Source organism: Myodes glareolus, chromosome 7 (assembly GCF_982192425.1).
Source record: "Myodes glareolus chromosome 7, mMyoGla1.1, whole genome shotgun sequence".
Taxonomy (NCBI): domain Eukaryota; kingdom Metazoa; phylum Chordata; class Mammalia; order Rodentia; family Cricetidae; genus Myodes; species Myodes glareolus.
In genome coordinates this window covers 37,650,111-37,676,718 of record NC_142032.1, presented here as the reverse complement: position 1 = coordinate 37,676,718, position 26,608 = coordinate 37,650,111, and the positions used below count along the sequence as shown (strand labels likewise).

Genomic DNA, 26,608 nt, shown 5'->3' with positions numbered 1-26,608 from the left:
CCTCCAGTCTCTCACAAACACCTGCACGCGCATGTTCACACATTCGTATACACCATACACAAACGCACGTGCACAATAAGCCAAAATAAATTTAAAAATAGAAACGAAATACTTGGGCCTGGAGATGTAGCTCAGTAGTAGAGCGCATGCATAGCAGCATGTGTGATGGTGCCCTGGGTTCAATGTTTAGCATAAAAAAAAACAGAGATAAACAGACAAATGAACAGTCAAACCCCAGACCAACTATCAACCAACTAAACTCAGGAAGAGAATACACCGAACAAAATTGAGGCCTCTACGCTGAAAGTACAAAAAGAAAGAAATTAATGAAGTCCCAAATAAAAGGACAGTCCATGTTCATGGAATGGAAGACACTGTATTATTAAGATGGCAGAGGTTCCCAGATCCATATTGTCAACAAAGAAATGAAATGCTGCTTTAATTTTGAAAGCACGAGCTGACAAGATGATTAGTAAAGTCATGTAAAAATCAAAAGGGCCAGATTAGCATGGATGATCTGAGGAAAACCAGGTGAACGACTCATGGTTCTTGAATGTAAAACTAGCAGCTGAAATACAAGCGTGTGGGGCGGGGACAAGGGCAGGCATACTGCACAGCAAGATGGAATGAGAGTCAGAAACAAACCTTACATCTGGGGTTAACTGATTTCCCACAAGGGTTCCAGACTAATTCACCATGAAAAAACAGGCTTTTCAACAAACAGGGATGGGAAAACTAAAAACACAAATAAAAGAAGGTGAACCCCATCTCATACTATGCCTAAAAATTAAAAAATGAATCAAAGACCTAAATGTGAGAGGTGAAATTATGAAAAGAAAAGAGGACCTCGGGGAGTCCTTTTTTTACGTCACACCAAATGTGCTGGTGGAGGGCGAGAGAGGAAGAAAGAAAGAATACCCAGAGTAGCAAAAATATCAACAGACAACTGAGATCATGTTTCTGATAACACACTGTATCCTGTACATATAAAGAACTTTTAAAAGTTCAACAAGAGGCAGACAGTAGAACTAAAAATGGGCCAAGAATCTGAGTAAACATTTTCCCCAAAGAATATACAAATGGCCAGTGAACACATGGGAAGATGTTCAGCATCGTTTGTCACTGGAGAGCCACAAATCAAAGGCACTGTGAACTACAACTCCGCACACACACACACAGACAGACACACATACACCAAGATGGCCGAGACGAGAGAGAACCAGCAAGTCGCTGGTGAGGAGGTAGACAATGATTCCCTCGTATGTTGCCAGGGGAACAGTGAGATGGAGCAGATGCTAGGGAAAGGTTTGCAGAGTTATCATGTGACCAGAAACTTCACTTTCAGCTACCTATACAAGAGAAATGAAAATATGGACTCATTCCAAACCTCACGCATGAATGTTCACAGCAATAGTCTTCATAATAGCCAGAAAGACAGGAATGAGCTATCGACTGAGAATAAATAATGTGTGGCATACATGGAATATTATTCAGCAGTAGAAAAATAAAGTTCCAATACATGATACAACCAACAAAACTTTATTAGATGTAAAAAGCCACATGTACAAGTCATATACTACAGGATTCTAAGATGTCTCCTGAATTGGTAACACCGTGGAGACATACAGAAGTGCTGGGAAGAGAAGGGATATGGTGATTCTTAATGGGTGATAATAAAAATATTCTAAAATTAGATAGCTATGATGGCTGGATGAGTCAGTGCAGATATTAAACCCCACAAAACTGCACTTTGCAATACGTGATGTATATCTTATCAAAAATGGTCATTAAAAAATAACTCCAAATGAGAGAAAGTTAACAGATTTACTACTTAAGAAGGAAGGCTAGGGCCTGGAAAATGAGCTCAGTGGTCAAGGGCATTTGCAGATTTTGCAGAGGACCTGAGTTTGGGTCTTAGTTCCTTCAAGATAACTCACAACCATCTTTAACTCCACTTGCAGGAGTTCTGGCTCCCTCTTCTGGCTTCTGTGGGCACTGCATGCACGTGGTACACATGTATACATGCACGCGAACATGCATACACATAAAATAGAAACAAATTAATCTTTTTAAAAAATAAGATGTGTTGTATTAAAAGAATGATACGTCAGAGACTGGAAAAGTCTGTAACACGTGCTGTATTTTTGGAACCGAAGAAGCCATTGATTACGGCATCAGTTTATGTTACTACATTAAGGGAAAAAAGAAGGCCCCAGGAGGACCTTCCCTCTTCCAGAATTGGGTATGTGTATGAAGCAATAAAGGCCCATGCCCTTTTTAAACTTCAAAGAAATCTAGGCTCAGGGGGAAGAGAGGTTGAAAAGCTTTGAAACTATGAGTTCCAAGTCTGAACACAGAGACTAGCAACCTGAATAAACACTACTTCACGGTCAGGAAAACCTTGGGCAGAAAAATCTAATTTTTAGCAAGTCTCAACTGACAATACTTTTTAAGATGCCATTGAGATCATCCACTGTGTATAAAAGCTGGTCTTAGAAAAATGAGATGTAGGTTTATACAGATGTAATTCATTTAAGTAATCTGGAAAAAATAACAAATACCCAATATATTACATAGCCTAATTCTCAAAGGAATTATAAGTGGCCGAAAAACCCCGAGTAATGCTGGAATCTAATCAGTACTTGAAAAACACCTAATAAAACAACCAGGTGGCATGCTTCTATTTCTCAGGGTGGCATAGTTGAAGAAGCCAAATGCAGGCTGAGGGCTGCATCTGGTCTCCGCAGTTACGTACATTTAATACCTTACTACCACAACTTGAACTCTCTCCCAAGTAAACAATCCTAATTTAGACGCAGCATTTACCTGAAACTATGTTCATAAAAATATCAGTCAGAACTAGGCAAAGGAGAAAGGATGTAAAGGCCAAATGCTCAAAGAACGGCCAGCAGGCTATGGCACACCCCTATAATTTTCATGCTGCGTTTCAGTTTTAAATGATGTTTGGAATATTCAAGGATTTGAGAAACTATTTATATTATAATGATATGCAAACATTGGTGGGTAGAAGCCTAGAACGATTTGCCAATATGCTGCTCTGCTTTGTGTGTGTGTGTGTGTGTCACTAAGTCAAACTTGGCGCTAAGTCAAACTTGAATGTTGCACACAGCAGTCCTGCACTTTGTTGGACACCAGCTTTAAGAAAACAGACAAAGTATAGGAATAAAAATTGGGAGGAAGTACTAGGCAGCTCTGGGCAGCTTCCTCCCAAATTTTATTGGCTTTCAAGTTAATTATCACAGCTTCTTTTGCATTTTCAAACTACAGCAAATATTGTTAGAAAAATTTATGATGACTAGTGTCATGGTTTTGGGGTGACTAGTTTATTATGATTTGAGGTATAAAGTTGGACCACAGAATAATTAAATGATAAGACAACAATATGTGTATAATATGCTTATTTTCCACTTTCTACACAGTTTGAACCTGCACATAAGAAATTTCCTTTAAGTATAAAGATAAATAAATAAGATGCCATATTTCACCTTGATTCAAAATAATCATCAATAGGTTTGGGCTCAGTTTGTTCTATTTATTCAATTACTCATGGTTTGAAGGCACAGTACTGATTTGAGAGCTTTCTCCCTTTCGGTTTTAGCAGAGCTGGGGATCAACATGGGGGATTAATTGTGCTGGGCAAGCACCACCACCGAGCTAAAGCTATAGGGGCTTTCTTCAATTTTTGACGCAGGAATTTTTAATCTATAGATTTGTCCTTGAGTGCTGCCGTTGCAGTTTCCCACCATTTGTGGGATGTTTCTGGTTTTTTTTTTTTTGTTTTTTTTTTGAGAGAGAGAGGATCTCACTGTAGACCTCAGACTGGCCTGGGGACTCCTGGTCCTCCTGTCTAAGCATCTCAAGTGCTGGGACTATGGGTATTTGTCACTGTGCCTGATGGTGTATGTGCTTTCATCTGACGCTACGTTCTTTTTATTTGATTCCTTCTTTAAACTATTGGTGCCAATGGCTACATCCAAATAAATCTATGTTTCAACAACTAACTGTACATAGTGCGTGTGTATGTGCGTATGTGTATGCACGTGTGAGTATGCATGTGGAGGCCAAAAGGTTGACGTTGAGTGTCTTCTTCAATCATCCTCCATCTTATTTATTTGCTTGTTTATTTATTTATTTTTAATTTATTTATTGAGAAAGGGTCCCCCATTAAACATGGAGCTTATGGACTGGCCAAGAAGCTATAACCATTTGCCTGTTTCTATCTCACTACTGCAGAGATTATTCTGTGTTCTGCTTTTTTGGTTTCTGTTTTGTTTTTCCAGACAGGCTTTCTCTGTGTAGGCCTGGCTGTCCTGGAACTCGCTCCACAGACCAGGCTGTCGTTGAACTCAGAGATCCTCTGCCTCCTGAGTGCTGGGATTAAAGATGTGCGCCACCACCCCTGGCTCTGTGTTCTGCTCTGTACACGGTGCCAAAGGTCTGAATTCGAATCCTCCTGCTCTTGCATCACATTACTGGTGGAGCATCTCCACCTTACCCGGCCTGCACTTTTTCTTGACATAAAATGGGCTAATGATTATGGCATCATAAATCATGATATTTAATCACAATTAGTCATTATTACCACTGCAGCAAAAATACCAAACTCTTCCAGCAAAAAATTTCCACACAGATATGGTGACGTCAGTAACAAGTGCTACAAACCAAGAAACTTTCTTAAGGCTCTTACCTTGAATTTTCTTGAAAACTCTGGAATTCATAAACTTTAAAAATCTATCTGCATAAAAACTTGGTCTATGAACTGAAACAGTGTCCTGAAAAAAAGAAAGAAAGACGACAGGTTTGTCTCTTAGAGTTCATCCCAAGTTGGAAAAATGGTTCTGTCAGTTAGGGTCTGAAATCAAACACGGCCAACAATTAGAAGGAGCAGAAGGCTAGGGCTGGGGGCAGCCAGCAAGACTTAGTCATCATAGAGATTCTATGTGCTCAGGGTAAAATGGACCATGAAGGGACAGGGGAGACAGCCAAACGACTGCTCCATGAACAAAAATTGTCTGTCTGTCATAACAGCACCACGGCTCATCGGGACTTACGTATTTTTTTTCTTTCTAACAGACAACTAGCAATCCAGGGACCATATAGAAGGAAGATGTCACTTGTAATGAACACACTATTTATATGAAGTATCTACGTTTATAGCTAGGGTCGCCTGCAACTCTGCAAGGGGCAGTGAAGGGCAAAGTCCTCAGTCACATCGTGAAGAACAGAAACAGGTTGAACTGAACGGCCAGGTTCCTCTCATTTCTGCAGGAATCCTTAGGCGTGACAGGTCATTTTTCTATCATCCAGACAACAGCCTGGATGAAGGAGCTGATTCTCTATGTTCACCCGGTAGATGCTCTATTTTGAACATAAGTTTCTGGATCTCAACAATGGAATTTCGGAAAGTTCAAATGTAGACACTATGCAGTGGGGTTCAAGGAGTGCTGAGTCAGAAGTCAGGTGACCTGCGTCAGGCACGAGGTCTAATTTTAACGGCTGTGTGATGCGGGGAGCAGTCAGAGTCTCAGGACCTCGGTTCCTTTATCCACAAACACACGGTTCCATGAATCTATGTGCGCCTAGTTAGAGACAGCTGCAGTTCCGCAAATGAGCAGTTACAAGGGCACAACTCTCAAGTCACATTGGGAATGCTGAGCTCCCTCGGGGAGCTGGAGACCTGACTGCCATTTGTTTCTGGTGGGACAAGTGCTTTTCTAACGGTACCGGCAGCTTCTGTCTGCGTGGACCGTTTCTCAGAGCAGGTACCACGACTTACAAATATTGGTAAGAAGCTAGGGGAATCCATGGCTGACTGACACTCAGCCCTCCCCTTTAAAGGGCTTCCATAATTGTTATATTTGATCTAAAAAACTGTCTAAATAAGAAACAGATTTTTTTAAACAAACAAAAATAAGTCTTGGTTATCACTGATGGTTTTACAAATGCATAACAAATACAGAGATCTTTCTTATGACCAAGCTAAAGATCAGAAGACATGTTTTCAACAGACAAAGATAGAGACCCTTTGCTAATATGAGACCAGATCCACGACCTGTAATGGAATAAAACCCGCTAATGAAAACACTGAATGACCTTGGGATATTTGGCATCTACCTTCTGCGTTCAAGGTGCGCTGTGTGGTTCTTATCTTCCTTAGCTGGGAGACCTAAAATTAACCTACCTTGACTTTTTCATAAGAGCAACTCCTGATCTGACTAAGCCTCAGGCAGATTCTTAGAAACAACTTTGTGAGCATCTATTTAATGGTGCATCCTGACAGAAGCCAGTCGTCAGCCTGTGAGCAAGATGTCGTTCTTTCATAATGAAAGGCTATTAACAATCTACCACAGAACTGAAAACTGAAAAATTTCGCCTTAAAGGGAAATGAGCCATCAAGTCTTGGCCAATGGACTCTGGGGACATGTTGCCACCAGTAATTAACTGTGAGAGGCTCAGTTCTGTCAGCAGCAGAGGTATCGAATCTAACATGTATCTTATGTAGATATAAGTATGTACGTGTGAGACGGAAGGGAGGAGGGAGTTTGCCCTCTAGAGTTGATGTTTTCTTCACCTGGGGATTTCCTGCTACTCAGCCTATATGAATGTGTGTGTGTGTGTGTGCGTGTGTGTGTGTGTGTGTGTGTGTTCATAACAGGGACTAAAGAGATGGCTGAGCACATACTGTTTATGCAGGAGACCCAGGATGGGTTCTCAGCATCTACGCCAGGTAGGTGTTGTAACTCCAGCTCTGGGAGACCTGATGCCCCCGACCTCCATAGGCAGAGGCACACAGGTAACATACACACATGCATGCCCAGATACACATAATTAAAAATAATAAAGTAAATGCATTCCACGGCAATATTTTCACTTTGTGTGTCGTTACCATGTGTCAGACGTTGCCCTGCACATCAACATGGAGTATCCCACGTCACACTGACAGAAGGCAGGTACTGGACTCTCCCTGATTAGAAAGCTGGTTTGCTTTCTCATGTGGGTGGCCAGTCGAGTAGGAAACTCGTTCCAATCCTTGGCTGTTCACCATCACAGTAAGGGCTCGAAACCTCTTTTATCCGGGCTTCTAGAAACTTCATTTTAAGGGTCCCAGTCTTCCCAGAGCCTTTGAAAAAGCCCCCCTCCACCTTACTCATCACCTCACAAAGAGGACCTTTGCACCCCAATAGGAACAAGCATAGTTTTATTTTCTGGGGCTGGACCTGGCTGTTGGACTAGAAGGCATTATTTGAACAGCTATTCAAATGTACGTGGTCTTGTTCTGAGACGAGAACCACTCTTTCCACCTAAGATTCTGAGCATGCAAAGACTTCTGTTCTCCTCTGAGTCTAGTGGCAGCTATGGATGACCTAGAAGTGCCTACCATTTAACAAGGCAAAGGCCACTCACCCCATCATACACGAGAGCTTTCCAGGAATGTTCTAACTTCTTCATCAACCTAAAAAAGAAACAGATGGGGAAAATACTGCTGAGAAGGCAAAACCGCTTTCACTTGGTGACTTTTCAGGAAGAAAAAAGAGAGTTTGAATACTTCTAAAATAATGGAAGACCACTTGCCCAAATTTCTCACCTATATGATTGGAGAATATCAATAATGCCCATGAATAAAAGCAGCTTTTCTCCCTTATGGCTTTTAGCTGGAATGCCTCCCATTCTGTGGATAGAGCAAAGGGGAAAGGATTTTATAACATGAGTACAGAAAGCTAAAATTCATCACGAATTATACACTGAAAACATGAAGAATTCTAGACTACCGCTTCCTTTATTGCCATAAGTTTTCCTCAGTGTAAAGGATAATAACTTCATAGCTGTCAAGCCTGAGCCGTCGGATGGGAGGAATCTAATTACAAAACCACTTCTTTTTAAAAATTATGAGTGAAGGAGGATTTTTGGAGCAGCATAAGAGATCCCTTTTTTAAGAAGGCAATACTAGCTAGCATCGTGGAGTAGTGCCTGCCAAGTGTGCCTGAAGCCTTGGGGTTGATCACCAGAGCTGCAGAAAATCCCAAGCATGGTGGCAGATACAAGAAGTAGAGGTAGGAGAATTAGGAATTCAAAGCCATTCTTGTCTCTGTAGAAAGGCCAAGGTCAGCCTACATTAAAATAATATTACTTTCTGAACTAAAGAATCCTATGTTTTCCGTGAGACTGAAAAATACACGGGAGGCCTGTTGTGGTAGAGCACACCTTTAACCCCAGCACTCAGAAGACAGAGGCAAGTAGATCTGTATGTTCAAGGCGAGCCTGATAGGTACAGTGAGTTCCAAGAAAGCCAGAGCCACGTAATAGAGAGCTCCTGTCTCAAAAAAAACCCTAACCAATCACCACCTCCCTACCCCCCCAAAAAATAGAAGAACCCATACAAGAAAATTTGTGCAACTAACTCCTCAGATACATTTGTGCAGAATGAGTGTATGTATGTATAAACATATGGATTAATCTGAAGAGATTATTGGATTGAGTGGTTTTGTAACTTCAGCATTCCATTTGTTAATGTGGAATCTTTCCTCACAGCCGCGGCAATGCAATTAATAGCCACGTGGCATTTCACTAGGTGGATACAGATTCATTGGTTCAGTGGATTACTGGCTATTTAGAGAGAATTGCCAGCAAGGATTTGAACAAAGGCTGACCACGTGTTAGTGTCCTTGATGGGAGACAAGTGTGCACCTGGCTTAGTCATTGCCTGAGAATCCTCGAAAGCAGGGCATCAAGGCCTTGGGAAATGATTTCCTCTGTCTCCCTGCTCAGCAAGTTCACAGGATGAGTCAACCTTTTCAACAACCTTCTGTGGCTGGTTTCTACTGCCCAGTGCGTGCTTTACATATGCAAATGAAGCCCGTGGTTATTAACACATCTGGCCTAGGAGAGAGACATCCGCCAGGGTGCAGAGGTGAGACCAACAGAATCTCCTTATGCAGATTACAAGCTTTGAAGTGCCAGTATCATCCCTACCATGTGTTTATGTAAGTAAATAAGTGAACATGAATAAACATGTATTCATGTTTATTCAAATCCAGAGTACATTCTTCCCTCTTCTGGTAGATGTTTTGAATGTGTAATAAATGAGGAGGAAAACATTTTCAGCCATTGTTTAAAAAAAAAAAAGAAACTATCTAAGACCAAAAACCACATGGGTGAAAGACTGATACAAACTCGAGAAACTGCCCCTCATCTAGCTGTCTAGAGATGAAGAGAAATAAAGTTGGTTTAAGCCATTTGCTGCCAGCCAGGAATCTATTCCCAGGGTACCATCCCTGGGGGAGGTGATTGCGTGCAACTATTCAATGACCGGGTTACCCGAAACCAGGACGGGGGGCATGGCTGCACTTACGTGTCTGGATTCTCCGCAATGATCCCATCTGCAGGCTTGCCTGGACCCTGGATGGATTCCATGGCCGTGGAGTAGAGGACTTTCTGTATCCCCGGCCGCTTGGCATCGGGCACATTTTGTAAGGGCTCCTCTTCTTTGTCTTTAAGGGAATGGTCCAAGATGTGGATGCCCAGCAAAAGGCTGTAGTCCATGATCTTGAAGCTTTCCAGCACCTGAGGAAGGAAAAGATCCAGGAGGTTGGTCAATCCAAAGAGCCTGTGAGTTCCTGAGCTCGGGGTCAGCAGGCATGCCACACCCGCACTTGAGAGGCAGACAGGCAAAACATCAAAACCAAAATCCTCCGAGTTATTATTAGGCTACTGGCAGAAAGGACTGCCATTGTGGTGGGAAAACAAAATTTTTATGCAAATCTAAAGGAAGCATCTCTTCCTTTCACAACAGATTCACTTATAGCATTTATTGATGGCATTCCACAAACCAAGTACTTCCCTTGGATTCAGCCGTGGCAACAACACTGTGAGCTGGTATTACTGCTGTCTCGGTTACACAGATGAAAACCATGGAGATAAAAGAACCTGTTTGGTCCCAGACAGAACATCAGGGACAGATCCAGGAGACGGACTCTGGCAATCACATTCTTCCTGAGTCCAGCAACCGAGAAACCACAGCCCAGTCTCCTAAGTGCATCAGCCCCAGCAGGAACTCAGCTTTTGCCTGGGTCCCATTCTCTACATCCAAATCTCGAGTTTAGCGATGGCCTTTTTTCCAAAGCCTAGCTCCCAAAGTTGCCAATCATTTCCCTAGAGCGGGTCTTTTTAATTTAATAATATATATGTGATCTCAACAACGAGAGGGCTGAATGCTTAATTGTCTACCCTATAGACCGTGGGGAGGGGAAGGAATCAAAAATGGTTCAGTGTAGCCGATAGAGGAGAAAGCAGTGAGGGAAAGGACAGAACACAAGGTCTCAGCGACCACCTCTCAGACTATCTTTAGAGTGCAGGGGGACTCGCACACCCGGACCAGCCTTAGACAGGAAGAACCTGTTCAGGAGGCATGCCCTCAAGTCAGATCTTTCCCTGTATGAATATTCTCCTTTCCTACTAGGTGCGAGAGAGTTGTCGAGACTATAGATGGTTGTATTCCCTGCCATTTCCCACCAATAGCTGCTCAGAAAGTGAAAACCTGTTCTGTCCCAGACAGCATATTAGTGACAGATCCATGAGGAGACTCTGGCTTTCACACTTGTGATCAGAAGTGGTCCTTGGCCAGTGTAGGACCAAAATCCCAGAATTCTTCATGCACCTCATTTTCCTTGCGCCTAAGCATTTTTAGGGCAGATATTTTGTTATTTGGAAGGGGGTTGGATGGGAGAGAGAATACTTGTGGGTGCATACAAGGATACTTCAGGGAGGTTAGGTGAGAAGGACTTCATGAAGGCAGACAATGCCTAGTCTCTGAAATATGCTGGTCCCTGGGGTCTCAGTCATCAACATACAATGGGCTGTGAACAAGTTTCAGTTATTCCAGAGAATTCACCCTTCAACTGTTTTTATAAATAGCATTAGAGATGAAACAGAGTCTGGTGAACATTCTTCAACTTCTGATAAGCTAAAGTTATATTTTTGGAGTGGAGACAGACAACAATTGTGAGTAGAATCATATCATTTGAGAGGCCTGGGATAATGAAATTATGTTTCCAGAGGTCTGTGCATGCCCTTACAGCCATGGAAAACCAGCAACCCCCACCCCAACTAACTGAAGTAGGAGTCACATCAGAAAGGGAGGAGGAAGTCTGGAGAGATGGGTGATGCCGATGATCCCTGGCTCAGGGCTCAAGAATCAGACCCACCCGTCAGTTCTCCATAGAGGCATGTCACCGCAGTCTTGCCCTTCCACAAAGCAGAAGACACCAGGGAAAAGCAGCCTGCTTCATGTCAGGGTGCCACTGGCTCAGCCTCTGAAAAGAAATCCTAAGGGAAGCTGGACGTCCTTCACACAGAAACAAGGAGGGAGAGCCCCAGTCCCACTTCTCCATCACATAGAAACAACGGCTTGGGAACAGTCCCCACCCAGACAGCCCAAAGCCTCTTCATCATTGCCATGGGCAGAAGATGCATTTTCTGCACATTTATCAACCCTAGGGCTTCCTTTCTGAGAGACACTGGTGGATAAGGAGTTGGGGGTAAAGAGCATAAGCCCCGTGACCCCAGGTGGGTATCCTTATGCGGAAAACTGTTAGAATAATATTGTCTACTACATACGGTACTTGTGAAAATGAAATATGGTAATCCTGATGAAGAGCTTAGGAAATTTCCTGCTCTCTAGATTCAGTATGATGATTCATCGCGAACCATTCCTTGGACTAGTTTGAGAAAACACACGTATCACTCACTAGAAGCAAACACCAATTCCAAAACCAAAAACATTCGTTAAAAAGTCCAACAAAATACAGAAGCATTCCAGCCTGTTCATGGGTGTGGCTTTTTGGGAGAGTCCAGATTTCTGTAGAATCTGTGGGTTTTTAGTCACGTTTTGGGGAATTTGCACCAATTACAGACCAAACATTCATTATTCATATCTTCCCAGTCGTTTCGTTAAAGGCGCTGACTTACCTGCCAGAAATATAACGTTTATGAACTTTAAGAGAGAGCAGTAACTACAGCCCCATTCCAGTTCGTCATGCAGTGCATGGATTTCCAAACCCTTTGTGTGACGTCACTGTGACTGCTGGGCTCTGTATAATACATTTGCAATTCAAAACACAAGCTACCATTTCCCAGGTGCCTTTCCATCTATCTTGGGCAGGACTTGACTCCTTCACCAAGAGAGAGGAAACAGGAATAGTTCTTCGAGCTACAGAAAGACTGGAGTCAGATTAGAATGTGGAGAAGCTTTAAAGTGGGATGGTCCCTTCTCTCTCAGGAACCATTTAAAACCGGGACTACAGTCGGAACACACACTGGAAGTACTGGGAAGTATGTGCATCGGCTACCTTGATAAGAAACCATGATAATGGAAGAGGTTGGGGCAGCAGAGCAGTGGGCATGTGAGCCGAAGACGACCTTGCTAAGTCAGCCCCTTGGAGCACAGCACTAGATTATGTGTATGTGCAACTCAGGAGTCAAGTTTAGCCGCCACCTTCCTGTAGGAAATTCCTGAATTGTTACCTTTGGCTCGTTCTCCTTCCTAAACTACAGCCCGTATATTCCCAGTGGCCTCTGGGTATTCTAAAGCTTCTTCTAAACAGTTCATATTGTAACCTAAACTCTTGTTTTGTCCCAAAGCAATTCTTGCCCCTGACTTCCCTCTTTTATTTGAAATTACTACAATGTAAATTTTAGACTCCAAGGAGCCCTTTCCTTTCATTAGTTGCCCAGTCCTGCAGCTGGTGTTATCAAAACATCCCTCCTCTCTAATCATTCCATTCCAGCTTCCCTTTCGGATCGGTTCGGTGACCCCTTGCAAGACTAGGTGACATCGCGTCCCTGCTCAAAGCCTCCTGACCTGCCATTGCTGGTGGCGAGGTCTCAACTTCACATCAAAGGTCTTTGCTCTCATGGCTGCAGTCCATGCCTTATTGTTTGACACCAGCCTAGATTCACCTCCCGGCTACTTAAATTTCCAAGTCACTCCTAAGGGTGCCGGGAAGATGTAAGCCCTTGATGTTTTTGCTCATGCTGCTTCTTCGACAGACTTTAGTTTTTCAACTCAGGGGGGATTTTTTTTACATCCTAACTCATATTCCATGAAAGCTATATTACAAATGGTTGGGAACAAACATTCCCTCCGTGCTACAATGATCGAGCGCAGGTTCTGTCTGCAGTTTTCGTATCAGAAAGAAGGTGCTGTGCTCACGGACGGCTTGTTCTACTCTGTGCTTCCTGCAGTGGAAGGGACGCTCACAGGTTATCTCGGTTCATATCTCCACGCAAATAAAAAGAAGCAGGTTCAGCCACAAAGCATCTCTGACACCACACTCCCGATTACGAGGCCCGTGCAAGAATCCCAGCACTGAAAACATTTACTCTGATTGTGTGCTGTGTTGTCAGAAAAACGAACATAAAAGTTCTCTGTGTTTTCAAAGCTACTTACATTATGGGCATTCTGGACTCCCTTCAAAAGGGAAAACTAAGATGATATTTGCAAACACTGTCGTTTACTGTTTAGCGTGCACACAACTAAGTGGCAGATAAAAGGGAGGCTGTTTTGATGTAAACAAGGCTGGGAAGCCCGTTCCCTTGCTCTTTGGGAAGCCTGTCATAGGCTAGGTTACAAATGGACTCTTTAATCACTCAAGAACATTTGGGACTGGCTCTAAAATGGAGGCTGAATTGTGTAACACATAAAATTAAAGAGAATCAGAAATTTGGATACTGCCTATTTGATGGATACAAGTATTGCTTTAATATAGTATTTACATTTGATATGAATTTAAATGTATGATATAATGCCTTGGGTATTTTATTTTTTAAAATTCAAATTTAATGACACCATGTCTCCTTCCTTTCCCTCCCCGTCACCAAATCCCTTCCACATCTCTCTCCCTTGCATCTCAAATTCATGACCTTGTTGTCTTTAATTTAAAAAGGGGTCCTTAACATTAGGAGAATTATACTGAAATATATGCATCAATAAAGGTTATGATGGCTGGGATGTGCTTCCAACTGAATATAGAGAATGAGGGAGTGAGATCGGCTGTGAGTTGAAAATGAACACGGAATATATGCATATACCTACATGTATAAATACATACACATACAGATGTACTGAATATATACACATACAATTGCACCATGCTGCCCACTTTTATGCATGTTAGAACTTTTCAAAAATAAAGTTTCATATTCTTCTTTAAGTTGCTTAGAAAAATGCATTTTGATCTTTGGCTGGATAGTTTGCCCCTGCCTCAGCAGCTGATGGGCTAATGAGGGGACCTATGAAAACACAGATCAGAAATAGGGGACAGAAACCACAGTGGGTCAAGCAGAAGGCTGGCTTGTGTCTCTGCTCCTCTCAACTGGTCATTCTTTGTCCAAAGGCCAAACAAACACACACCAAAATATGGAGCTGATGGGGGAGATTCATCAAGGTCCCTGGGCAATTTCTCTAGCTGGTCTATATATAGTCACAAAATTAAGGGTTAATAACTGGTACAAAATTTTTGTAGTAATCCAATAAGATAAGTCAATTAAAGATGGTATCCTGGATATTTTATGCAAATAGCCATCCCTGGAATGAACTGATCTGAAGGAAAATGGATGCAGCAGCCCTGCTATTGCTTGCTAAGGCAGCCCCTCAGAGTATAGCGCTAGATTGCATGTACATGCAAGTCCAGTTAGGCTGAATGCTGTCTTTTTCATTTAACTTAATTTCCTCAATAAAGCTCAGAGTGTTCTTTGCTAATCTAATAAAGAGAAAATACAGACATAGAATTTTAGCTAGCAAATCAGAATGGATTAAATCTTAAATCCTTAGTCTAGTTCTAGGCTGTGGCACCACACTCGGTCAGAACTCTGGATGATGCCGTGCTAACCAGCACGAAGGCAACTTTTTGGTTTCCTCTTGACTAAAAAAACTTGAAGTGACAGAATTATGTTCTATGCTTTTGAAACAATCATCCATCACTCAAGATTCTACATGCAAACATGCATATTTATGTGTACAGTAATACACACACATATCATTCATATACATGGTTCTTTTAAAACAAAGTCTCCTTGTTCCAGGTTGACCTTGAACATGCCCCCGCCGCACACAAATTTCTGTGTGACATGTTATTTAAAATCCCAAGTAGATTCACAGACGATGAAGACGACGGCGGCCACAACAACCACCATAGAAAGCGGGACATACTTCAGATCTTCAAAGTTTAAGTCAAGGAAGTTATTTCTCAGGCCTGGCAGGGTTCCCAGCCCCCAGTTTCCCTTCTCTACTCTCTGTCTGTAGATTTTTTTTTGTTTCCCTTTGAATGAGAGGGAGGGCTATACCAATTCGTGCTATGACAACCCTGCAGTTCCTGTAACCAATGAGAATTTTCAGCAGCTGCTTGCATAGGATTCGCTGTCATGGATTTTGTCCCCAGCTGTTTGTCCCCTTGGAACCGTCTCCTATCTCAGAAAGAGGTCTTGTTTTCATGTTCATAGGATTTCCTAATCACACCTGCTGCAAGAGTTGGCAAGTGGCGACAGGCTTCATTATGGTTTTCACTAAGTTTCAAGAATGAAACGTTTGGACTACTGATTTCCTCCGTGAGCCATAACTTACCACTACCCCCTCAGGCCCCTCCTACCTCCTGGAAGTAGGCTTCAAGAATCCAACTGTCCTGCTCCAAACTGTCTACTTTGGCAAAGGCTTTTCCAGCTTCCTCCAGAACCTACCCCAGCACCTCATCGTCAGAACCCGAGGACCAGGCAAACTGGTCTTCTATCCTTTGATAACCAGTTGGGTTATGATGTACAGTTTTAACTTCAGGGTCTTTCTCCACCATACCTGGAGGTTAAGGGAGATGATGGAGGACCAAGGGTTTGGGCTCAGAGGGACCTGGGTATGAGGCACTGGTAAGTTCAGCAGACCCAGGAAACTTAATCCTGTGTCAAGAGAGAGCCCGAGCCACTCATTTCCTAGTGGAATAGTAAGGACAGAGAAAATCTGCCTCTAAGAGCGAGCATTGCCCGAGTCAAACCAAGTTCACAATCAGGGTTAAGTGAGGCAGTCTATGGAAGAGCTGAGCCCAGAAAATATGTCTTTAAAGTACATGAATCAAGTATTGTACATATATTTGATGAATTCATAGTAAGTATTATGTGTTTTGAGTGGTTTAAACTACTTTGGCATCTATAGGTTATATTGAAGATAGAATCTTTTTTCTTCTTAACTTTTGCAAAATACTGAGAATTATGTGTCTGGCTCACACTGAGGTATCTTTTGCTTGGTAGAAAGTCGGGAATGAGCAACACAGAAGAATACTTTTTTTTTTTTTTTTTTTTTTTTTACAGCTACCCTGTCACCATCCCACACTGGCCATCTGTCCCTTCTGTTACTGTCAGCAGGGGACTCTTTCCCATCAACCGCACACACTGCAACCAACCTGCAGCAACTGGCAAGAACGGGGACAAACATCAGCCCCTTTCCAAGGCTCGCGAACAACTGTAATGTGTAGCAGTCTTACATGGGAGAGTTAAGTCATCATCTACATCAATGACAGAGGAGAGGGAGAAGTCAACACAGCTGGACACCTGTGCATACTGGCCAAGTGAGCAATGCAGTTTTAGCTATGTTGCACACAATGCAACAGCCAACGAACATGTAAAGGAGACACAGCTGACTTTGGCTTCCTTTCAGGACAAGTCATGAGTCGGCTCTTACTAAAATCTGCTTCTGTTACCTTAGTGATTAGGTTAGACCCACTATGTCGAAAACCTGCTGTCCTACGTACTAGGCTTTCCAGAAGGGGACACTGGATGAGCTGTCCAGCAGGCTGTGGATGGGAAACTAACGCCACTTGGCTTCTGTTCTTACAGATATTAAGAGTCTAGTGCAGACATTAAAATCAGAGCACTAATCACTGTATAATGTAGACATAATGAGAATAACTGCAGGATGGCTGTGAGACTTTAGTCTCATGGAAATGGTGATTATGAGAAACACACACCTAGAAATTCCAGAACCTTAAGCTCCATTGCATCAGCACCCACAGGCCTGTTATCAGCTGCTGGGCTGGTCTGTAAATTGTTTTCATTTCCCCTTTCAGCTCTCTTGCCAACACCCTTGAACTGCTTCGCCGCCGGCAGCAGCCTTTGCTTTCCTGGAGTCCATACTCAGGTGACGTTTCAACAAGAGACTTCAATACACACGGACGGAGAGACCAAAACTAAACGAGGAAGTGCCATTGGTAAGCACTGCTGGGGATAGGGAGAACCCGGACCATTCACACCGGCTTGTGGGAGGGGAGACTAGGCAGCAAGGCTGGAAAAGGGGGCATTGGCTTCTAGAAATGTAAACATGGACTTGTCACATAATGCAGTGAGAACACTCAAGCACTTGTCCCAGAAGAATGAAAACTTATGCCGGGTAAAAATTGGGGCTCAAGTTTTCACGGTAGCTTACTTGAAACCATTAAAAAACTAACCCCTCCTCATCTCCATATTAGCAGGTTAATATTAAACTAGTATATTCATATCACAAAATACCACTCAGCAGTAAAAAAAGGAGCAAACTATCGATATAGGATCTGACGTGAATGATCTTTAAGGGCTTTACAGTGACTGAGAAACCAGCCTGCACAGTTTCGTGCTGTTAATAGCTTTTTATTTATTTATTTTTTGTAGTTTTCGTTTTATGTAGCCCAGGCTGGCCCAACTCCTGACTCCCTTTCTGCCTCTACCTCCCCAGCATTGGGACTACAAGTGTGCATCCCTGCACTCATCTCTGTACACAATATTCTTTAAATGCCAAGTTACAGACATGAAAAGCATCCGTGGTTCCTTGAGACTGGGGAAGGACTGTGAAAGAGGGAGGTGGCTGAGGCTAGGAAAGGGCAGCCTGAGGTACCTTTGGGAAGGAGGGAGGTGGCTGAGGCTAGGAAAGGGCAGCCTGAGGTACCTTTGGGAAGGAGGGAGGTGGCTGAGGCTAGGAATGGGCAGCCTGAGGTACCTTTGGGAAGGAGTTGTTCTATACTTGACCCTGGTGGGTGAATATGCAAATCTACTTACATATATATATATATATATATATATATATATATATATATATATATATTTTGCACGGAAGCCACCCCCAGCACACATACACACACAAAACTGGAAAAATTAAGAAGTCTTAAAATATACCAGGAGATCACATTTGAGTCTGTTTCCTGGTGGTGATACTGTGTCATACAAAATGCTACCATTGGGGACACAGGGTGAAGGGTGTATGTGATCTGTATAGGACTATTCCCAACTGTTGCAGATGGAAGCATTTATAGTCCTTGCAAATACACTTTGTTTGTTTGTTCGATGTTCTCACTAGGAGCCTGGTTTGGCTAAGTCTCTCCAGCTCCCTCTAGCTCAGACTGGAGCATGGAAGACTCTATGCCACCGGTTCCCACAGACTCAAGGGATTCTTGCCAGCTCAAACGGTCTTTTATTTGGAGTTAGTTTTATTCATTTATTTGTCCAGCTACTCCAAAGTTGATTTATTCCTACAATTAATAGCATGAGAATAACTAATACTGTAGATAGCAAAACCCCAGTGTAATTTAAAGTAGTGGAGCAAATTAACTCTCATACGGAATTACAGTGCTCGTAAAGATCTATGTGGAAAAAGAATTCATTTCTCCTTTATTTTCCAGGTTATCTATGAAAAATAAAAACAGGTATCGTGACTGATGACTATAATATCAGCATTCCAGGCTGAGGTAGGAGGACCATGAATTTGACACTATCCTGTGGTACACTGAAAGAAACTCTGCCCCAAGCCCCAAACAAATAAACACTGAAAACAACAACAAACACCCAAACAAAAATAACCCACCTTCAAATCTGTCTAAATTACACGCAAAAAATTAATAGGAAGTACACCTAGAGGGTAAGCGCTAATCATAAAGCCAAATTAACATGAAAAAAGGCATACTGCAACCCACTGAGAAACGCCCAAGCGGGTAAGCATCCAGTCCGTAAATCAAGAGCTTGCCCTACGCTGGAACAGCTCACTGTGCGCATCAAGATGTTCCAGGAGAAGCCGGTTTCATTAAATTCTCAGGGCCTATTAATATTTATGATAACAGTGATTTGTGGGAAAAAAGAAAATCGATTCCACACTACTGAAAAATTAATAACTCTGGTGCTTAACAAGGAATGATAATAAATGTGGAATGGTTCATTTAGGCCATTAATTATCCAGACTGTCTCTAATGGGACTCCCACGTGAAGGATTAGGAAATATTTAGGTTATAAACACAAGTTCCCAGTAATAGACTTTGCCATCACTTCACTTTCCCCAGAGTACTCCCAAAATATTGCAAGATAGAATAATTTGTCAAATTTATTAAATGACATGGGTGTCTAGATTTTTTTCATATATAAATTACATCAGAGAAAAAAATAATCCCAGTAAATTAAACGCAAGTACAAAACAATTCATAATTGTTCTTCCAAAACTCATGCACAAAATTTCAATTACAAAATCTTACTGCAATCACTTTATTTCCGTGCTATGCTCTGGGTACAGCAGGGAGCAGAGCGATGTGGCCGCAGAGAGGGCTCAGGAAGGAACACTGGCCTCTGAGGCATTTCGAATCTGACTTGTGGGGATTTAACTCTGGCCTTCTCATTTGCACAGTGAGTACTTTAACCACCAGCCATTCCTGCAGGCCCTGACGCCTGCAGTTTAGGCTGTACGTCCACCAACAGACGCAGGAAGGGCAAGACCGACTCTCCCATTGCGGCCTGTGCAGACCTCCCAGCCAGTGCCTTGTATCTTGCCTCCTTCTCATTCGACCCTACAATTAAACACCCAGCAGGTGATACACATATAAGTCTTATACTATAAGCAAGCCTGTCCACTGACAAACATAAACAACTCCACAGCCCATTTTGTAGTACTTCGCCTCTTCCCCCCAACCCCACATACACTTTGAATAAACCAGTACAATTCTTCATTGTGTCAAATGCAACCCGGAGGGCGATCTGTCATTTGGATGTAAAATTCAGATCTGAATCTGTTTATTGATCATGCCAGTCTACTTCGTAGCCATTTTAATTTTGAAGTAGATAAGCATCTGCCTGAGGAAAGAAAAAAGATTGTTTACCAGAGAGTTTTTATGTTACAATTAAGAGGCCTGAAAACCTCTCCCAGGGACAGAGAAGAGCCATACTTAAGGGAGGTAGGGGTCAGTGTTAAATAAAGGTCCGGTCATCATTCCAACATGACTTCATGGGAAAACTCACTGAACTGTGGATATACACTTCTGCTGAAGTAAGGACACTGAGTGCATTCAGTGCAGTACTAATCCCAATTGATTCAAAGTGGAAACCATCAGCTTTATCAATTTCTCAATTGGTGCAGGAGAGTTGTCTGTATTCTGTCAATCTGTTTATTTTGAATAAACACTGATTGGCCAGGCAGGAAGTATATAGGTGGGTCAACTAGACAGGAGGTAGAGGTGGGGCGATGAGAACAGGAGTATTCTGGGAAGCAGGAAGCTCCCTCCCCAGTCCAGCCCAGACCATCAAAGAGGCAACATGTGACCTGCCCTGCTGTGAAGGTACCGAGCCATGTGGCTAGCATAGATAAGAACAATGGGTTAATATAAGCTACAAGAGCTAATAAGTAGCCTGAGTTAATGGGCCAATCAGTTTATAATCTTATGAAGATCTCTGTATGATTTTCTTTGGGGCTTGCTGGCTGTGGGGTATTAGGTGGGACAAAAACCCCAACAAGCAGGCCCCCTCATGTTACACTCAATGCCATTTTTGGCATGCATTACAGCAAAACTGGATGCTCCCTTCAAAGGGACTGGAAGTGTAGCTGGAGACACAGAAGTCATAAAAGACATTTCTTGGAGTGGTGGCACCCATGCCTTCCTCTCTTTATGCTCCAATATCCTCTTTATTATTCTTTTGTTTAAATACAGCCTTCCAAGAGCCATTTGCTAATTACCCACTGAGCTAGAGACAAAGGCTGGGGCTTAAGAATCTGTTCAGGAGAAATAACGTCCTTAAATCCCACGAAAGATTAAGGTTAGGAGGAAGAGGAAGCACAGCATGGTGATCTCAGAGGAAGAGATATCCCAGGAGTCCTCAGATGGGTAAGGGAGGGTGAGAGAGAAGAAGATAGGAAAACATGGCCTGGCAGGGTAAGCCAAGAGAGTAAGGGAGGACACTAGGGGGTAGGAGTTGGAGGCTAATGGCACTGAAAATGAGTGAGGAGGCTATCGAAGCGCCAGATGAACAACCAGAGTTTCCACTACGGCAGGAGCAGTTAGGTGGATTCATGTGGTACTCAGGAGGCAGACTGGATGAGACACGGTGATTTACTGTGTGTGGAGAAAGTGGGAGAGGAAGAAAGCAAAGGCATCGAGAGACAGGGCACTGATCTGCACGACTAGCTACCTGATGGATAGCCATGTTGTCTGGACCAGCAAAGCCAGGAGGAGGTGCAGGCTGGGGGAAGACAACAGTACACGGAAGAGCAGTTTTCACATGGATGCCCATCTTGGTTTTTCTACCATGCGGAAAACCTGAAAAAGTAGGACCATGCCTGGGTCCTACTTTCCGGTTGGGACAGCAAGTGAGCTATGACTACCAGCCACCATCACTACTCTTGCCCTGAAACCACTTCACTGATAGAAGAGGAGAGTCATCACAATGCATGGACAGAGTCCGATGGGTAGGAAATGCTTCAAGAAAGGGGACTTGTTATTTACATATCCAGTTTCCCCCATGCACAGCAGTAAGGAATAGCAACGTGGGGACAGAGAGGTTCTGGGACCTAGATGCTCACATTTGGAAAAGGATCACATTTGGCTCCTGTGTGGAAAGCAGATGCAGCAGGTTTGAATTATATGATTAGTTTTCAGGAAGAGTTTTGAGAGGTCCAGGAACCACTGGATGAAGTTGATGAGGGATTGGCCATCGCAAAGGGAAGGCTGACACCCAAGGGTTTATGTATCACTGGGCAAGTCAGACAGGGAGATGGAGTTTTTTTTTTTTTTTTTTTTGCTAAGAGGCTTGCTGTGCAGCGAGTAGCCCAATCCAAGAGAAGAGTCCAGACAGAGCAGCTCTGGACTGGAAGCAGGGAAGCAATCCACAGGGAATAGGGGACAACCACAGGTCGAGCTGGCTTTATGAGTCACACGGAGATTTCCTAACAGCGCTTAGGCTAAGGGAAATGGAATCTCCTAGTCTGAGATGTTATGGCAAAATGTGAAAGAAAAAATGGAGGGTGGGCAGAAAGCTGGGGACTACAACAAGCAGGGTCCCCATGCCTGTCCACAGAGAAGAAGCTGGGGGCCAACTGCTGTGGGGTCTTTATTCTGTCTATTTTTAGATCACTGTGCACAGTGATAGAATGAATAATGAAGCTTTCATCCAGTTGTATCACACATTACAACCATGTTCAACATCTCCTGCTTCCTTTTCCTCCTCTTGCTGATTCCTTTCTGTTTCCCCAAATAAGCCCCACTTCTATTCCATGTCACGCATGCATGTATTATTCTAGATTGCATGCACAAGAGAAATAGGCAATACTGCCTTTCTGAATCAGACTTACTCTGCTTAACAGGACGATAAGTTTCATCTCTCTCCCTGCCGATGACCTAATTTCATTCTTTATGACTGAATAAAATCCCATTGTGCATATAGATCACATTTTATCCATTCATCTGCTGATGGACACCCGGGCTGATGACACACCTTGGCTACTATGAGTTGCGCTGCAACAGACAGGATGTGCAAGTGTCTCTGTGGTGTGTTGACGGGTCTCTTTGAGTATTATATTCAAGAGTAGCATAGCTGGACTATATAGTGTCCTAGTTTGAGTTTTTGAGGAACCTCTATGCTGATTTCCATAGTGTCTGGACCAATTTACGTTTCTATCAACAGTGCACAGGAGTTCTCGAGGTCTGGTGGATTTGTTATTTGAGTCCTCAATAGAACCCGCATAACTCTGAAAAAGGGTGATGACAAATATTTGGATGCCCTTCTCTCTTACCTCACATGCCTTTCCTAATTATTAGCTGCGGCAATGACAAACAACTATAGTGACTGGAATGTGCCATGCTATTTCATACGTAATATATATTGTTTCTTCTTCCTAGAAATAATGTTTTTACTGCTTTGCCTATCCAGAATTCCTTTCACCCTTCAATATCGAGCTAAGTCGTCACCTACTCTGACCCTAGAATCACCACATCTCTTCTACTGTTTGGCAATAGTTCAAACGTGAAGGTCACTCACCCATGCTCAGCAAAGAGGACATGTCCCACAATGAGCCTGTTTCACCTTCCTCCCACTGGAGCATTGTCATAAAAATGGTCTATGGTTGACTTGTTTTTGGAGCCTCCCATAGACAGTAGGGTTTTTAACAGAAGAGATCCCCAGATGCTAGGTACCAGTGCCAGCCTGCATGTGACCCCACAGTCACCCTAGAGCCCAATACTCCATCAGTCACACTAAAGCTCAGTTCTGAAGAGTAGAGGGGATGCAGAGAGGGGAAGGCACAAGGAGTCTGCACCAAAAATGAAAAATAAACAAGTTTAAAGAAAACAAAATCAATATACTCCTGTATCTCTCAAAGGTAAAATGGGTATAGATGAAGGGCAAACACTAGCCAAAATGCTAACTTGCCAAGCGATACAAACCTAGATTTCTGGGAAGAGGGAATTTTAATTGGGAAGACACCTTCCTAAAGATTAGCCTGCAAGCAAGTCTGTTGGACATTTTATTGGTTAATAATTGATGCCGGAGGGCCCAGTTCACTCTGGATGGTGTCACCCCAGGGCACTGAGTTGGTCTTGGGTAGTATAAGAAAACAGACTGAGCAAGACAGTCAAGCAGGGGGAACAAACCAGTGAGCAGGGTTTCTTCATGGCCTCTGCTTCATTTCTTGACTTGAGGTGGTTCCTGCCATGGCTCCCCTTAACGGGATAGGTGAGCCAAATGAGTCCCTTTAAGTTGTTTTTGACTATGGTGTTTATCACATCAACGGAAACCCTAACTAAGACATCACCCAACAGACCTACAAAGCAATCCCTGACAAACATCAGGACCCACGGTTCCAAAACCCTGCACTGCACAGTGCAGCTCTGCCCCCAGGATCAGCTACTGGATCCTGATCACAGATGACTTGGCAGGTCGGCAACTGGAGTCAGGCTCAGTATTTGCATGTTCCCATACCACAGGGGCAAAAGCACTTGTGACGAGAAGAGCAAGTTCCACGGCTTATGTCTTGCACAAATTCAAATACAACTTGATTCCTTAACACTGACTTCTCTATTTCTTAGAACAACATGCTAAAAACGTAGAAAATAAGCAGGCACATTTCTAGGGTCTCATTTTTGTTGAAAAGTCATGTTTGACCTGGTCTCTCAGGATTGGGCACAAACCCTGTGCAATGGAATTTATACTTGACCTTTACTCTTTTTGGCATAGAAGCTTGTGGCCTTAGCAGACTGTAGAAAAAGGCTTCCGATATTACTGAGAACACACACACACACACACACACACACACACACACACACACACACACACAATTTGAGGCAGGGGGTGAGGAGAAAAAACAAATCTAAAACTGGAGAGGCTTGGACTACACTCTGGGGAATTTGATAGTAACTTTTCACCCACATCCTGCAACCACAGAAAAAACACAAAATAAAAGGTTTCCATTAAAATGTGTGTGTGTTTTCTTTCTTTGTCCTTTTTCCTTTCTTTTTAAATAAAAAAAGAAAAGCATGAATCCTTCAGATAGCAGAAGAGTTCTACAGGATTTTTCTTTCTTGGTTGGTCCCCACTGCTTTTCATATGACTTGTCAAAAGATAATAGTAAAAACTTCATAGCAGTCGGAGAGGTGGGAGTCAAGAGTGCTTTCTCCTCTTCCAGAGGACCTGAGTTCACTTCCCAACACCCATGGCAGCTGGCTCACAACAGCCTGTAACTCCAGACTCAGGAGACCCATCACCTTCCTCTAGGCTCCACAGACATCTCCATCTCCCATGGCAGGCACATAAACACGCATAAATAAAAAATAAAAAGTAGCCGGGTGGTGGTGGTGTACTCCTTTAATCCCAGGACTTGGGAGGCAGAGGCAGGCGGGTCCCTGTGAGTTCGAGGCCAGCCTGGTCTACAAAGTGAGTTCCAGGACAGCCAGAGGTACACACAGAGAAACCCTGTCTCAACAAACCAAACCAAACTAAACAATAAATAAACAAATTAAAAAAAAAATCTTAAAAAGACCCCTAGAGTCAAACTTTAAATTCCCTTTATTTAGATCATGCTTTGCCCCAGATAGATGTGAGCTTTGACTGGCCTAGAAAACTCAGTGTAGATCGGGCTGCCACATCACATAGAAATACAGTTTAGTAAAAATGGGTTAATTTAAGTTGTAAGAACTAGTTAATAATCGCCCGAGCTAATAGCCTAAACAGTTTGTAATATTAACTTAAATCTGTGTGATTACTCAGGACTGGGCGGCCTCCAGTTAACAATTATCTCTTCATTTTTTTTCTCCAGAAGGGTTTTTACTCATTTTTACCACATGCAAACCATTCCCCTGGGGCTTTGGCCACCTGTATTTATAAAGTGATGTAATAGGGTGTGTACACCACAGCTGGGCAACCCCTTCTCACCTCTGACAACCACCCTTCCACGGAGCACTCGGCTCTATCTGGCGCCCTGCAGACAGGACAGTTGCAGCCAGTGCGCAATGTTTGTCTGTCAAGGGTCAGCTCGCAGTGGGTCTCCAGGGAGCCCTCCGTTAATTCCACTAAGCACATCTCTAAACGTGTCTCCTCAGTTGAGATCCCATTCCATCCAAGATCTGAATATGGCTTCGCTTGCAGGTGTCTGCCATTAAATCTAAATTTCATTTCCTTTTCAACTACCTTCCCCACCCCAGAGAAGAAGGAAAAGGAAAAGTTTTCAATGCATTTTATCAAAGAAAGCTGACAGAGCTTATTATAAGAACCAACAGAGAAGTGTTTACAGATCCCAGGTCATTCCCTTATCATTCACCATTTCCTCAGAGATCCGGAGAGCCTGGGCCAGCATGGAAAGCCGTCCTCACGTCTACGCTATCAGCACCCAGCGGCTAGAGCTCTCATGATGGAGATTGTTTCTAAGGAAATCCAGAGACACTTCCTTACCCGGCAGTCTCTCTGCAGTGTCTTCATAAGGGCATTGTAAGTCTCCGTGTCGAAATACAGCCCCTCATGCATGTCCTGCAGGAAGTCCAGGTCCTTAAATGTGGGGTTGGGTTTCTCTCTCTCCTTGCGGGATGCTCGTCGCTTGTAGGTGGAGCCTTTCAGGTCATAGGTCAGGTGCATCCTCATGGCACGCGGCAAGACGTTGTTCATCACTACAATGCGGATGTTGATGCCCCCTGACTGCATGCAATACAGCCCATAGAATTTTGGCAGAAGAGTCCTTGGATTCTGGTTTAAATTCTAGAATGAAAAAAAAAAAAGGAAAAATTTGCTCTGTTCCATTTTCACAAAGTACTTTTTTCATTAAAAGTGAGTTTGAGAGCTACTATGACTC

The 26,608-nt window shown here is 43.1% G+C and overlaps 1 protein-coding gene across 1 annotated transcript in view; it reads right to left on the bottom strand.

The window, feature by feature from the left end:
* Nucleotides 1–26,608, bottom strand: part of Pip5k1b (phosphatidylinositol-4-phosphate 5-kinase type 1 beta) — a 256,047-nt gene that overhangs the window by 60,997 nt on the left and 168,442 nt on the right. The window contains exons 7-11 of the mRNA XM_048438730.3: nucleotides 26,215–26,514; nucleotides 9,371–9,582; nucleotides 7,607–7,690; nucleotides 7,426–7,474; nucleotides 4,709–4,793 (exon numbers count right to left, since the gene is read on the bottom strand). Of these exons, the coding sequence (XP_048294687.3) occupies nucleotides 4,709–4,793; nucleotides 7,426–7,474; nucleotides 7,607–7,690; nucleotides 9,371–9,582; nucleotides 26,215–26,514 (730 nt within the window). The remainder of the gene's footprint in view (nucleotides 1–4,708; nucleotides 4,794–7,425; nucleotides 7,475–7,606; nucleotides 7,691–9,370; nucleotides 9,583–26,214; nucleotides 26,515–26,608) is intronic.